This window comes from Oenanthe melanoleuca, chromosome 1A, assembly GCF_029582105.1.
Source record: "Oenanthe melanoleuca isolate GR-GAL-2019-014 chromosome 1A, OMel1.0, whole genome shotgun sequence".
Taxonomy (NCBI): domain Eukaryota; kingdom Metazoa; phylum Chordata; class Aves; order Passeriformes; family Muscicapidae; genus Oenanthe; species Oenanthe melanoleuca.
The window spans coordinates 27,911,344-27,925,626 of NC_079334.1; the positions used below are offsets into that span (position 1 = coordinate 27,911,344).

Genomic DNA, 14,283 nt, shown 5'->3' on the forward strand with positions numbered 1-14,283 from the left:
ATCTAACAAGAGTCTTAAATTTAAAAACCCTAGGAATTAAATATTTCACATGGTGCATGAGTGTGACAAGCACCTTGACAGCATTTCAATGCTGTCTCCCAAAGATGTCCCAGTAAATCCTTAGGAAGACATACATGAATTTGCATTCCACTGTATTCAACTGTGACATCTGCAACGAGTTCAGGGAGAATTTCTGAACACAGTAGTCAGATTCTCTTTTTCATGTACAGTGACACATTAACAGAAGCAATTTAAGTAGATGGGATGGGACTTCAGCAGTTATGAGGTAATGAAATTCTCAGTGGAGATCTCACTTGACTAAAGTAATGGAGAAAATGTACAAAAAAAATTAAAATGTAATTCGAAGAAGATGCTGTAAAATGTTCCTGCTACTAAGGAAGTATTTCCCACAAAATCTTCAGTAGCATCAAAGTCACATTAAGAGGTTGATCCATTTTTCCAGCTTTGTGTCAATGCCTTGTTCTCTACAGTGCTCTCAGACAAAGAACCATGGTGCCATACGGATCAGTGAAGTGATCCAGATAATTTTAACTCTCGAGAGGAAAAACCCACAACAAACAACTATATTATTTCACTGCCAGCAGAGGAACTGCTCATGGAGTTATACTCGCAGTCAAGTGAAAATTCTCTCAGTTAAATTAACCAGGAATAGGTTTAGAAACCAACATAAGTATTGAACCTATACGATGTTTCCAAAATTGACTTCCTAATTTAAACCACATTTCTTTAAAATTTTACACTCCATCATCCACAGTTTATATCAAAATAATGGTTTCTGTAGATGAAGTTAAAGACAATTAGTGAATGCTGACTGTAAGTTTTCCTCCCTGTTTTTATACCTGCTAGTGTAACACTTATCTGACCAAATTTTAATATATCTAATAAATTTTCTAAGACTTTGGACTGTGAAAATGCAAATAACCTGCTGCAAATATGCTGAAGTCTAAGACTTGTTGCAGAAAAGATGCTGTCGTTTGAGCACAGAGCACAGAACCAGCAGGTGTTTGAAAACAAAACCACTTGTGTTAAAATTTAAAAATTTTGAGTGGAAACTCAAGACCACTAGACTTTACATTGAAATGGATATATTTCCATACTGTGAACTTGGCTGACACAGGTTTCATTTTCCTTTAAAGCTGAGCACTACCTACTTAATTTTTTACACTCCAACTCCTGGGTGAGATGTCACTGCCCTGATTCCTGATCCGGGCAGTCCTGGACTCCTTACTGCCAAGCCTTGGGAACTTTTCTCACCACAGATCTCGCAGCCTGTGTGGAGTACGGGGCTGTTAGTTGCCATTTCTGTTATAAAGAGGCTTTTCTCCCGTCTGAAGTGCATTGCATGTTGCTGACCGTCCCGTGCCAGCCGTAGGGAATTGTTCCATGGATCTAGACCGTGGCCACGCGGGCAGCCGAGCCGCAGTGTCGCCCCCCAGCGGCCGCACCGCAGCCCCGCGGGCGGGGCTCGCTGCCGGTTCCGGTTCCGGTTCCGGTTCCGGGCGGCCGCTCTCCCCGGGGCGGCCGGGAGGCGGGGCGGTGCCAGCGGGGCCCGCCCCAAGATGGCGGAGTACGTGCAGGTGCTGAGGCGGGCGCTGAAGCACCTCGGCGGCCATGGCGGCGTCCGCGGCGCCATCCTGCAGCTGCTGAGGTAACGCGGCAGCGGCAGCGGCGCGGGCGGCGCGGCCTCCCCGGTGCGCCAGCGCCGCCCGCGGGGTCACCTTGAGGGCGGGGGCTGGCGGGGTGAGGGCGCCGCCTCAGCCGGGCCGGCCTCGGGAGGAGCTCCGAGTGCCGTGCGCTCCGCCGGGGCGCCGTGTCCCGGCTGGCAGCGGGTGCTGCGCTCAGAGCGGGCCCCTGCAGGGCCCGCGGCTGTTTTCTCTCCTTGAGGCACCTTGGAGCGTTCCTGGATGCTGAGCTGTCGGTGCTGCCCGCGCCGGGTGTCCGTAGTCCTGTTGCCACAGCCGTGTCTCTGCTGCAGCTGCCCTCAGTCATTCTGTGTGCACTTACCGTGCTCTTTGCCCTGGGTCACCTCAGGTTGGCAGCGGCTTTCTTGACCTGTACAAACCTGGAAGCCGTGCATCTGCTGAAATCCCGTGGTGTAAAGCAAGAGAATTACTTCATCTGCTTTACTGGCTCTATTTCTACTAATTCACTTCAAACTGCAGATCATATCTGCTCTTTGGCAGTGGATTGTCGCTGCTGACCTATGCTCAGCTTTGGATGCCCTCCAGCCCCAGTGGCATTTTGTGCAAAATCAATTGCAGCCTTTGTTTCCATTCATATCTGAGTACTTTCTTCCCCAACTATATAACCTTGCACTTGTCCACCTTAAACTTTCTCCTGATTTTTTCCCTTGCTCTCATCATCTCATCTCTTTTTTGTGACAAGTATTTTGAATTGTGATACAGCATGCTTGAAGCTGCTCCCAAGTAGAAGCTGCATGTTTACAAAGTTACTCTTTTTTCGTACAGATCTTTGATGAAATGTAGGGTGGAAGTCTAAATGGTATGTGATCTAAATTCAGCAGTGTCAGTAACTGTGTTATTATCTTTATAGGTACTGCTGGGAAAGTATTAGAACATATCCAGTAGATGTTTTAGGCCTGAGCACGTACTAGAAAGCCTTTTTTATTAAGTATTGGGAAGTCAGGAATAATGAAATAGGGGTGATTTGCAAATATAAAATTCCCTGCCATATGTCAAGAGATTTCTTATGTTAGCACAAATAAGCCAAGCTTTCTGAGATGTCTTGAAGGCTTTCACCCCCCTCCCCCCACACACACATAATGATGGCTCTTTTTCTGTTATTTCTTGTGGCTTAAATTGATCTGTTTTGAAGAGTTAAACATAGGGGTTTACACAGGTGCTGATCAGGCCTGATCAGTATTTTCATATAGTGGCTTTAGTTCCTGTGGAGCAGTAAGATAATATGTGGTTTCCCATGTATTTTAGCACTTTACTACTATTATAATTACTATTTTCTGTCACACACCTACCCTCCTCCCTCCTCCAGGTTGTTTCCTCCACTTTGTTTTCCTTCTCAGGCTGTAGCTATTACTCTGACAGTTTTCAAGAAGAAGTGGAGCTGGGGAAATGGAAGTGTGGAAGAGTTTGAGTATTAGGTTTTATCAGTGCCTCCTCCTAAGCATAGCTTAATGAATGTCTTCTCAGACATCTTCTGTGAGTCTAAGATCACAGGCTGTGTTGACACCTTTCTACCACAGAGAAAAAGAGAGCAGGGAAGACTGGAGGCAGTGGTTTATCTTTTTTTCCTTTAGAAGACTGAAGTTAGATGTATTAGGTGGGGAATCACACCTGATCGTCATGACCACACCAACCACAAACAGCTGCTGCCTCCTGATCACCATTCCAGCCATGAAATCATCCCAGCTCAAGGAATAGGCTTGGTGTTTAAAGGAAGAGTTATCAAGGTGTTCTTTCTTGCAACAGTTGGTTTTAAAAAGTAATCACTGGTAACTGGAAAAAAATTATTTACCCAAGTCAGGGTAATCTGAATCTCCCAGCTTTTCTCTTTATGTTTTCCATAGAGGCAGCTGCAGAAGATTTAAATGCTATAAAGTCAAATTATTAAGAGCCTTTGTGGCTGAAAACATTCTCCTTATTTAAAATTCAGTGAAATTGGCTGGAAAATATTCTTGGAAAGCCATAAATACTTCTTAGTGTCTGATATTGGTATGCAGGGCACGAAGTCAGGACAAGGGCATAAGAACAGTTGAAAGAAAGGGAGGGGAAGAAGGAAGGGAGATCAGCAGTGGAATGACACTTCTTTTTCTGAAGCTGAGAACTCAGGCTTGTATAGCTGAACCAGAGATGTTTGAGTGTTTCTTTGACAGAGGAGAGCTGTGTCAGAGGATCTCTCTGCCTGCCACCACAGAGGTTTAAAATGAGTACCTGCTGGAATGGTTGTCACGTTCATGTACTCTGGGAGAAAAGACAACAAAAAAAACTTCATCTGAGTACATTCTTCCTCTCACTTGGGTTTGGCTTGAGAGTGTGCAAACAACTAAAAGGAAACTTTTGCCTATCTAATTTGGCCTGGGATGGATGTCAGTGAAAAGAAGGCAAAATTGCAGATATAGAGGGAGAAGAGCACTTAGGTTAATTTTAAGGTTTTATCACTAGAATTTAAATCATAGGCTCAGTTTAATTATTGATTTCTACGATAATGTTAAAATATGTTCTGTATAAAGAGTTGAAACTCATACACCTTATCTGGGTCAATGTAAGTCTCACAGAGTTGCAGGGTGAATGTGTGGATCTTTCACAATTATACAAAAGCAAGAAAGTAACAATAGTAGTTTAGGGTTTAGCATGTATTTCCTTGGCGAGCAGCTGCAGTGGCCTAAAATATTACTGTTCCTCTCTTGGAGGTTACTGCCCACATAGACATGTGAGGTCTCTTGTGCTGTTTCAGTGCTGACCACTTTGGATGGCAATTCAGGCTGAAATAGTAGCTACTAATAGTTGAGAAGGATGGTAACATTTCCTACTAAGTGGATTAACATGTGCCTCTGGGACTCCCACAGTATTTAAGGTTTTGTGGGTGTTAAATTGCTACATTGTAGAGTCGCTTTATCTTCTGCTATAATGAGCTGTTAAATCAGTAAGAGTCCCTGAAAGCCTTTTTGTATGGCTTTTATCATCCTGTCAGTGGGGTGCACATTAGTTGCAGGAATTTGTAATTGTGTTGCATTCCATAAGCCTGAATAGTTTTTTAAAAAATTTTCTTTGCATACATGTATACAGATTTTTACCAACCCTTAAGAAACCTCTGTCACAATTTCATTTTGACAGGACACCAACTGAAACTGTTGTTTTGATAATTCACAGGGTCAATGATTTGAAGACTGGTAATCTGATAGGAATTGACAAATATGGCAACAAATACTATGAAGACAAAAGAAACTTCTTTGGTATGTGTACTAATGTGAACACCTCCCAACCAACTGTGCAGCTCCCACATGGCTTGTGTGCTTTCTGCTAGTGAAATAAAGCTTGCTGCCTGCCTGACTTCCCTGCACTTGTCTTGAGTGAGTCTTAGACTTATAGAAATGCTTTGACAGCTTCTGTTTCTCTGTTGTATCCCTCAATTCATTTGCAAACACAGTCTGAAATAATGAAATAATGAATATGGGATAAATATGACCCAGTCATATGGTCTCCTTGTAGATAAAGCTATATGATAATGTGAGTGAGAGTTGAATTTGGTCTTTGACCTAAAGGCTGCTAGTTTAACAGGTGGGGAAAGAAGGAGAACTGCATTTAAAACTGCCTCACAGCTTTATCACTTTTATGATCGCTTCAGGAAAAAAAGCACAGGTTGGCTTAAACTTACTGTTACCTTAAGTAATGGGATTTTAAATCAAGCTGCTAGAGTATTTAAAAAGGGAACACAGGTGACACATAAACAATTGACACACTGGTCAGGCCAAGCTAACTGCTGACTGTAGGTTAACCTGGAGTTAACCAGGGAAAGCACTTGCTGGTTAACATTGCTTGGTAGTTTTGTGTAGCTGAAATTTAGTTTAATCTTAGGTTATCAGTGGCAATATCCTTTTTGAAAAGACTTCTCAAAATGGAGGAAAAAAAACCCCAAAACTGTTTCTCTGCATGAAAATATTATAAGTTCCTATTTCCCATTATTTTTACAGTAGCCAATATCTGCTACCTTGTGAGAGCATTAGATTCAGTCATTTAAAACTATAATAACAGTGGAAATACAGAAGACTTATAAAAATAAAGACTCTGCTGGCTTAAAAAAAAGTGCCCATTATGTTAAATACTATCACTCAAAATGTTTTTCCTTGGTTTTCCTGAATTCTGTCCTTTATAAGAAAATAATTTATTTTTTTTGAGCTAATATGATATTTCTGTTTGTTTACTTAAGGTCGGCACAGATGGGTTGTATATACTGAGGAAATGAATGGCAAAAATACCTTTTGGGAAGTTGATGGAAGCATGGTGCCCCCTGAATGGTAAACTATTTAGCTTAATAATGTGGGCAGATACCAATTGTGTAATTGCCTTTTATTTTCTTATGTTACAAAGCAAAAGATTTAAAAAAAAAAGTTTTCGTGGTCTTTGCTGTCTTGTTTATGACCAGAAGATTTCAGACTCGTCACTTCTAACGTTGAACTGCATTCATGTTCATTGCTCACTGTCCTGGCAGAGGCACTCACTGCTTTTTGGATTGAGAAAAGCATTTTATTGGCCAGATTGAGCTGGTCAAGACAGTCTTCTAATTTGCTTTATTACTTGTGATTCCCTGTTAATGGTTTGGCAAAGCCTTGGCCCACCAGAAGTAAAATATTTGTTATTTCCAAAGAACCTAAGGAACATATGGCAATGGTGGAACAACATTCCTTAACCCACAGCCACTAACAGCATAATTGTTTCAATTTATATGCATTGATGTGGTAGTAAACATTAAAGTGCCAGGATGCTCCATATGTTGACTGCTACTTGACTATAATTTTTACTGAGGTTTTTTTTTCTGTTCATGCATTTCAGTAATAATTCTGTGTAACCTTGAGTTCCAGAAGGTCTCTGGCCACAGCTGTTGACCCTTTTTTTGTTTTCCTAGAAAACTCACACCATGTTTGTTGTGAGTGGCTTTTTGCAGCCACAAAGCAGCAAAAGGTGACATCAGAAGAGAAGTGTCTGGGTAGACTGAGCAAACACTGTTTTTTATTACTCCTGTGACAAATGTTCTGTTCCAAGGCTGGGATTGATTATAAAATCTCCTAAATTGTGGCTCTCAGTGGAACATTTGAGGAATGTGTGGCTAGACTCTCTAGGTGGTCAATTTTGTTTCAAGCTCTTCCAGCCTTACATTATGTTCAATGTGGTTAATGCTTTTTTCTCTCTAATTTGGTAAGAACTGAATGGCATTGTTTTTGGAAGTGACATTAGAACCTCCAACACCAGGATGTTCGTGCCTTGCTTTCTGTATAACTATTGTTTGGTTCTGGTTGTTATCCACTATTAGCCTGTGCTAGGTTTTAAGATTTTCTTTATTTTGAGGCACAGATTTTGTTTCACACAGGTTTTGGTTTTTATTTTGGTTTCTCCTTTGCTTGTATTTATGGGATATTTGTTGCCTCTTTACAAACCTCAGTAAAGGGTTTCTTCCTGAGAATCAAAGTGATGTTTTGAGGGTTAAGTAGCTTGTTTGTTTCACAGAAATTAATGAGGTATAAAACCTTATTTTCCTATCAATGTGGAAAAAATTCCTTTAAAAGAAGCGCAAAGATTTCATTATTTTCAAGACTGGTAAGTGTAATGAGGCACAAAAGGGTAAACAGTTGTGTGTTCTAAGGTATTTTTGTCAGGAAACTTAGTTGTGCAGTACCAGTCAGGTTTGTGGATTTGGGGCTTTTTGGAGAGGGGATAGTGTTTCTTGCTGGTACATTTGTATGTCCCATGATAAATATTTATTCTTACATAGGAGTCTTAGCCTAGTGATACATCTAAATCACTGATGTGTATTTCCATATAGCTTAGAGACATCTTTAAAAATAGAAATATTTTGACTGGGAATTAAGGCTGTCTTTTAAGACCTATTAAAAATTTTAATCTGGTGCTATACTGCCTTAATTTTTTAACATGGCATAGACTTCTAAATTGAGACTGACAATATTTTGTACAAACTGCTGTCAGTGTAACACAAAAGTTGTGCAACAGGTAATGGATGGTTATTTTGGACCCAGAAATTTGTTGAGAATAAATTAAACTGTATGAAATTACTTATATTAACAAAGAGAGTTATTAATCTGTGGTATAATAGTATAATACATGTTTGTCATGTGTGGGTCAACTGGGAAGTATTTAAAGTATCACTGTTAGAGGTGGGTGTGGTCTGGATGCTTCTTCTAAACACTGATGTTTTTACTCTGGAATTCAGTTAATTTAGCTCAGCTCAGTGAAGTTTTGTGGATATGTTGTTGTATCCTCTTCTTGCAGTAAGTTGTGTGTTGTGTTCCTTCAGGATTGTAGAATGCTAATAATTGTTCAAATACAATCAAGTGAAGCTCATGTGTGATGAACTGGAAAAAAAAGCATTTTGGTGTGTTGAAAAGTTCTGAAAACAATTGGAAAGAAATGCTATCCTTTACCTTCTCTCAGATACTAGAGAAAAAGAAAAAATGCCTTATATCTAATAACATATTGTAATACCATTTTAGGAGTTACTGAGTATTTTCAGTTCTCAACTAATTGATGTAACATCTTTTGACAACGGGTGTACTGAAACTGTACAGTCTAAAGGAAATCAGGATGTTGTTTTGACATATGTCTACTCTCCAGGGAATCGAGACTGTTGCTTTTTAAAAATATTTCCACACTAGAATATGTAGGCTTGTGGTTTATTTGGACTTAGTTGTTATTTCACTTCTTTTTTACTCTGGGTTTTCTTTTTTTTTTTTTTTTTTTTTTTTTTTTTTGTTTTTTGTTTTTTGTTTTTGTTTTTGTTTTTGTTTTGTTTTGTTTCCAAAATCCAGGTGTTGGTATCTACTTTTTGTAGACAAGTTAATTAGATTTTTTTTAAATTTCTTTAATACTTGCCTTGGGAATGACAAATATTAATCTTTTTGTAAAGCTTTACAAGATATTTGCACCATTTTTTCTCTGCACAAATTAATCTTTTTCACTTTTAGACAGTGAGAGAAACCAAATACTTGTTTTGTCTCTTACTAGTGAGTGTTGTTTGCAGGAGCTCAGTGCTTCCATTTTTGCACACACTGATTGGGTGTGCTCTTTGAACATACAAACAGTAGAAGTTAAATCCATTTATAGCAATGCCTGTGGGGATTGTGTTTAGTGTTTTCATGGATGTCTCCATTGCAGCATCACTAATCCCTTGCCTGTGTGTTTAAGCTATTTGTTTAGTGTATTTCTGGTGTAATGTACTTTGGTTTGCATTTTGTCCAAATACTTTGAACAAAGAAATTGACAACTGGTGTAAGTGTACACACTAGTTAAAAATAAATTGCTATTTCAATATCATCCTGTGGGGAAAGAAGAGCTGTAATTTTAGAATAGTTTTTCCTTTTGTAGGGACACTTCATTTTGCCAGCACTGTCCTGTGTATTTGTGGTGTCTGTCCTGTACTTTGAGGTTTATTTCTTTATGGTGCAAATCTGACATCTTTGGAAAGAGCTTCAGGACTGTTTACTTCATACAGTGAAGTATTGCAAATTTACCTTCAGTTTAATAGTCTGCATCCTTTTCAGTTTATCTGACAGGGAGGAATGTAGCACCTCAGACTTAAAGTGAAAATGTAAAGAAAAATTTTAAAAAATTTTAAAAATGCTGCTTTTTTAGCTTGCCTTCAAGGAAAACAAAACAGAAAGATTGACCAGAAAAGGAAGAGGAATGGGAAAATTTCCATCCTTCTATTAGCTTCACAATAAATTTATGGGTTTTTTAAACTCAATTAAATGCTAGTTTGGTGTTTTCAGGTAAATTGGATGGCATCTCATTACTATGGTGTAGTAGCTTGCATGAGAAATTAAAGTTCTCTTTAATTTTTCCTTCTCTGCCCTATGACCTGAACCCAGATCTTCACTTCTCTTGTCTCATTGCAGTATGGTTAACTTGTGGCAAAAAGTGGACGTTAACAAGTTGGCAAACACTGTGAGCTGAGGCAGGCTGTGCCTGAACCTTGCAGATGCACATATGGTAGTGGCTGCTGAGTTTGTGTAGCATCAGTTCTTGTTTGACAGCTTGTACATCATATAATTGGCTCCAGTTCCTTGTAGCTTCAGTTTGAAATCTACTTGCTTTTAAATATTTGTTAAAACTTCAGAAAAAATTCTACATAGTCCGAGAGCTTTGAAGATACTTTGAGGTGTCTTTTAATCATTTATGCAAGAAAAAGTGCAAAGGCTTTGCTGGCCTCAGTCTGCTTCCTTGTGGCTACTCACTGATTCAGGAAGCTGCTTCAGCCTCTTCAGAGCTGCTTGCAACCTCCTGATTTTTCTGTGCTCTGTCCAAGTTGTCTGCATCTTTGTGGGTTTTCAGTCATTAATTGCTTTTGAATCCCTTTTTTTCCACAATGCATTTATAGGCAGAGTTTATATAGAAATCTGGCCATCTGCAGAATGTCATATCTCTTTATTCATGCTGTTCAGTCTAGTGCATGAAAAGCTTTTCTTGAGCATCTGGGGGTAGAGTCTGAGATATCAGAACTTCAGACTATTCTTGTAGGCAGGTATCAAGGGGAAGGTCTTCCCAAAATAAAGTTTTCAAGATTTTAAGTGGAAAGTGGGAGCTTTTGTTTGAGAGAACAGACTCAGCAAACCAAAATGCTTTTGTAAGTCATATGTGCTTCTAAGGGGAAACTTTTGTGACCAGGTGAAGCCCTGAAAACTCAAAAATATATCATAATGGATTGTCTAAAACTTTTGAAATCTCCTAATATTTTTGAACACCTGTGACTGTACTGGAATGTCTTGTCAGTGAGTAATTTGACTTTTACTTTCCAGTGAGAAAATGTGATTCAGGGGTCGGTTTTGCTGATCTCTTTAAATTTGAGCCTGGTTTCATGTTGATGTTATAGAAATCCAGAAAATCTTAATCCCAAAGACATTAATTACTCAAAAATGCTGTAATTTAAAAGATTTTATGGATTTAGTCTTAAAAAGCTGCACGGCAATAGTTTAAATGACAGGTAGAGCAACTATGTTAAATGATATAATGAAACTTTTCTAATATTTGAAGGAATGAATGTGTGACAAGTACACTTGTAATGACAGAAGTGCCAGACATTACACAGGCTTGGAATATAGTTGATTTTAGCTGAGCATTAATACAGTTCTAGTGCTGTGCTTGCTCCAGCCTGTCTTTCAGTGCCTTTGTAACTGGATTTCTGTCTGACAAGTTTTTGTCTATGACTCTTGGGGAGCATGAGGATGCTGAGGCATGCCTAAACAGGGATTTGTGTGCAGGATCCTTACCCACTGTTACTAGAATCATCACTATGTGAACGAGTGTGTGCTGTAACTTCTCTGTGTCATGGTTTAACATGAGGCAGTCACTTGTTCACTCCCCCTTCAGTGGGACTGGGGAGAGAATCGGAAGGGTAAAAGCTGAGATAAGCACAGTTCAATAGGGAAAGCAGAAGCTGCACACAGACAAAGCAAAATAAGAATTCATTCACTGCTTCCCATGGGCAGGCAAGTGTTCAGCCATCTCCAGGGGAGCAGGGCCCCATCATGCATAATGCTGACTTGGGAAGATAAATATCATCAGTCCAAACATCTCCTTCTACCTGCTTCTACCCCCTACTTTATATACCGAGCATGATGCCATGTGGTACAGAATATTCCTTTGGTCAGTTGTGGTCACCTGTCCTGGCTGTCTCACCTCCCAGCATCCCATACACCCCTGACAGCATGGCAGTAGAAAAAACAGGAAAGGCCTTGGCTCTGTGTAAGCCCTGCTCAGCAACAACAAAAACATCTCTGTATTATCAACCCTGTGTTCAGCACAAATCCAAAACAGAGCCCCATACCAGCCACTGTGAGGAAAACTAACTCTATCCCAACCCAAAGCAGCACGCTCACATAAGATTTAAATTCACTTTATTCATATCCCTTGCACATTGCAATAAGAGCCTTAGTTTTTATTTTTAAAAAGAAGATTAACTCTACCCTGGCCAAAGCCAGCATGTTCCAGTAAGCAGTTTTAAAAAGCTGGAGCTCCTATGGAGTGATATTGCAAAGCATTTTGAAATGCAGTCCTTGAGTCAGTAGTAGCAGTAGTTCTTTTGCTCTTTCTCTCATGCCACAAACTCCATGTTTCTGTGTTAGCAATGCAGAGCTGGTTGGGTGTGAGCACAGGACCCCTCCTCTGTCAGGTTAGCTTTTTTGCAGTGTTTCTGCCAACCTTGATCAGGCTGAGGACACGTGGTACCTGAGGTGATGTGAAGCACAGTAGTACACAGAATTCTTCTTTAAGTGTGAACTGGGCAAGAGAGTTCACCAAGGTGAGAAAGTTTCGTGTGTTGTGGCCAGGGCACAACGCTGTAAACCAGGCTGGTTTAAAACACCAGGGTTAAAATTGAGCAAGACCTGATCCTATATCACAGACCACATCATGATTAGTAGTGCTATGGGGCCACCTTTTTCCAAACAGAAATCTTTTTTTTTTTTTTTTGTTAATAAAAGCAGTGCGAAATGTGCACTTTGAATGAGACCAGATTTACAAAGGAGAGTGGAGAGAGGGAGAGCATTATAAATATGCATGTGTATAACTTCCAAACTTTAAAGTGGATCATTTTTCCCACAGGAAGCTGTTTTTTGCCTCTAAACACGTTTTTTTCTTCTTAGTTTTAAACGATCTTATGGTTCCATCTGATTTTATATTCAAGCCAGTTTCCTGACAGCCCTTAGTCCTACAATGTGTGGCTGTAGTTTGGGGGTTTTGTTTGGTTTTTACTTCTAGAAAAAGAACTTTAGGCTGACACTTTAAAGTGACATTTTTTACTCAAGTTATAGCCAAAGTTGTGATTTTTTTTCCTTTTTTTTCCTTTTTTTTTTTTTTTTAATACATGTCAAGAAGCAATTTCAAAAGATTACCAACCTTCTGCAGAGCTCTTTGGATTTAGAATGTACCTGTCAGTCTATTTCTCACCACTTTTATCATGGTTTTGTTTTTCTGTATAAATGAAGTGTGCAGGATTTGTTACTAAGGGCTAAAGATGCAATTTTTAGGTTTTCTAATAGAACTAGAAAAGAGGACTTCATATTTTTAGGTCAACTCTTTGCAGAAGCTGATTAGCAGAAGTCTCCTTAATTCTACTTAAATAAAAAAAATACATAAGCTTGCAAAAAATGTCATATATTGTAACTTATGTTGTAACTACACACAGTATGAAGTACAAGTGAACTGGCAGATAATTAAAATGTAATTCATATTTGAAAGTTGCTTCAGGCACTGAAATAGGAAAGGGATGAAATCAATTCAGTTTGTCCCTGCTGCAGTGTTTCAGTAAATTGTTAGGGAATATGCTTTGCTTGATCATTAATGTTGCTTGCACAAAGAAAGATTGGCATTTAGTTCATAGGTAAAGGCTAATCACTGGAATCACTTGGTAATTACCCTATTACTGATTGGTATTAATCATTGTGTTGTGCAGTCAGTAAATATTTATGTGCTTGTTTTAGGTGTACTTACATCCTTAATCTGTATCCCAAGTGCCAGCCTCATGTATGTTTTGAAAATAGCATTAAAATTGTTTTGCAGCATAGTCTTCTGGTAACTAAAAACAAAATAAATATCCATCACCTAACAAAGAAAAAGCCCAGGCAACAAAACCAGACCTTGTGGTTTTGTCATTTGTAGTGCCTGCCTTAACCTTGCAGCCTGGTGAAGGCTTTAAAAAGAAGTGACAACATACTCTGCCCAAATACTGAGCATACAAAGGAGCAGGAAATTTGAAGCTTTCAATTGCTTGGAGGCAGAAGTGTTACTTTTCAGTTATGCTTGTGAAACTAATTAAAATCAGTTTCCTGTAGTCTCATTCAAATTCACACTGGATTAAAATTATTTTTTTCCCTTCTCAGAATAAATAATTAGTGTCTCTTCAGAGAAGGACCCTTGGCAGTCAGGAGTTAAGCTTGGTAGACATCATGTGATGTTACTTAATAACAATATGTCTTTTTTCTCCATAAGGCATCGCTGGCTGCACTCAATGACGGATGACCCTCCAACTACTCATCCACCAGTTGCTCGTAAATTTATCTGGGAGAACCATAAATTCAATGTGAGTGGCACTCCTGAACAGTATGTGCCTTACTCCACTACTCGCAAGAAGATACACGAGTGGATCCCACCTAAAACAGCCAGCAAGTAACAACAGCAACAACATGACTTGGCTTGGGCTTTCAGTGTAAATTGTATTTTCACTGGTTTTGTTCAGAATAAAAGCCTCCTATAGCAATTATAGTTTAGTTCATTAAATTGGGAGCAGAAAAGTGAGAAAATTTTGGGAATAGGACAGAATACATGACAAGTCTTAATCTCATCAAGATATTGTGCTTTTTCTAATATTTTCAGTGTCCTGTCTTCAAATAAGAAGCTCTCAAACTCTTTTTAGCATGATAACCACTCCTGTGGTAGTTACTCCTCATATTTGTGTCATTCAACAGAATACAAATACACATTTGAAATATAGATTTCTCGTCTTTAACATTATCCTTTTATTGTTTCTGCATGGCAGATAATGCACTCTTCATGTACTATT

At 39.1% G+C, this 14,283-nt stretch overlaps 1 protein-coding gene across 1 annotated transcript; it reads left to right on the forward strand.

Moving 5' to 3' along the window:
• Positions 1 to 1,469: 1,469 nt before the first annotated feature.
• Positions 1,470 to 13,980, forward strand: NDUFA12 (NADH:ubiquinone oxidoreductase subunit A12). The gene is made up of 4 exons (XM_056510178.1): positions 1,470 to 1,669; positions 4,869 to 4,951; positions 5,926 to 6,013; positions 13,713 to 13,980. The coding sequence occupies exons 1-4, from the start codon at positions 1,581 to 1,583 to the stop codon at positions 13,891 to 13,893; spliced, it is 441 nt and encodes a 146-aa protein (XP_056366153.1). The 5' UTR covers positions 1,470 to 1,580; the 3' UTR covers positions 13,894 to 13,980.
• The last annotated feature ends 303 nt before the right edge of the window (positions 13,981 to 14,283 follow it).

Coding starts and splice junctions, on each gene's coding strand:
- NDUFA12 (XM_056510178.1), top strand. CDS start 1,581: ATGGCGGAGTACGTGCAGGTGCTGAGGCGGGCGCTGAAGCACCTCGGC. Junction 4,952..5,925: donor AGACAAAAGAAACTTCTTTG/GTATGTGTACTA, acceptor TGTTTACTTAAG/GTCGGCACAGATGGGTTGTA. Junction 6,014..13,712: donor AGCATGGTGCCCCCTGAATG/GTAAACTATTTA, acceptor TTTCTCCATAAG/GCATCGCTGGCTGCACTCAA.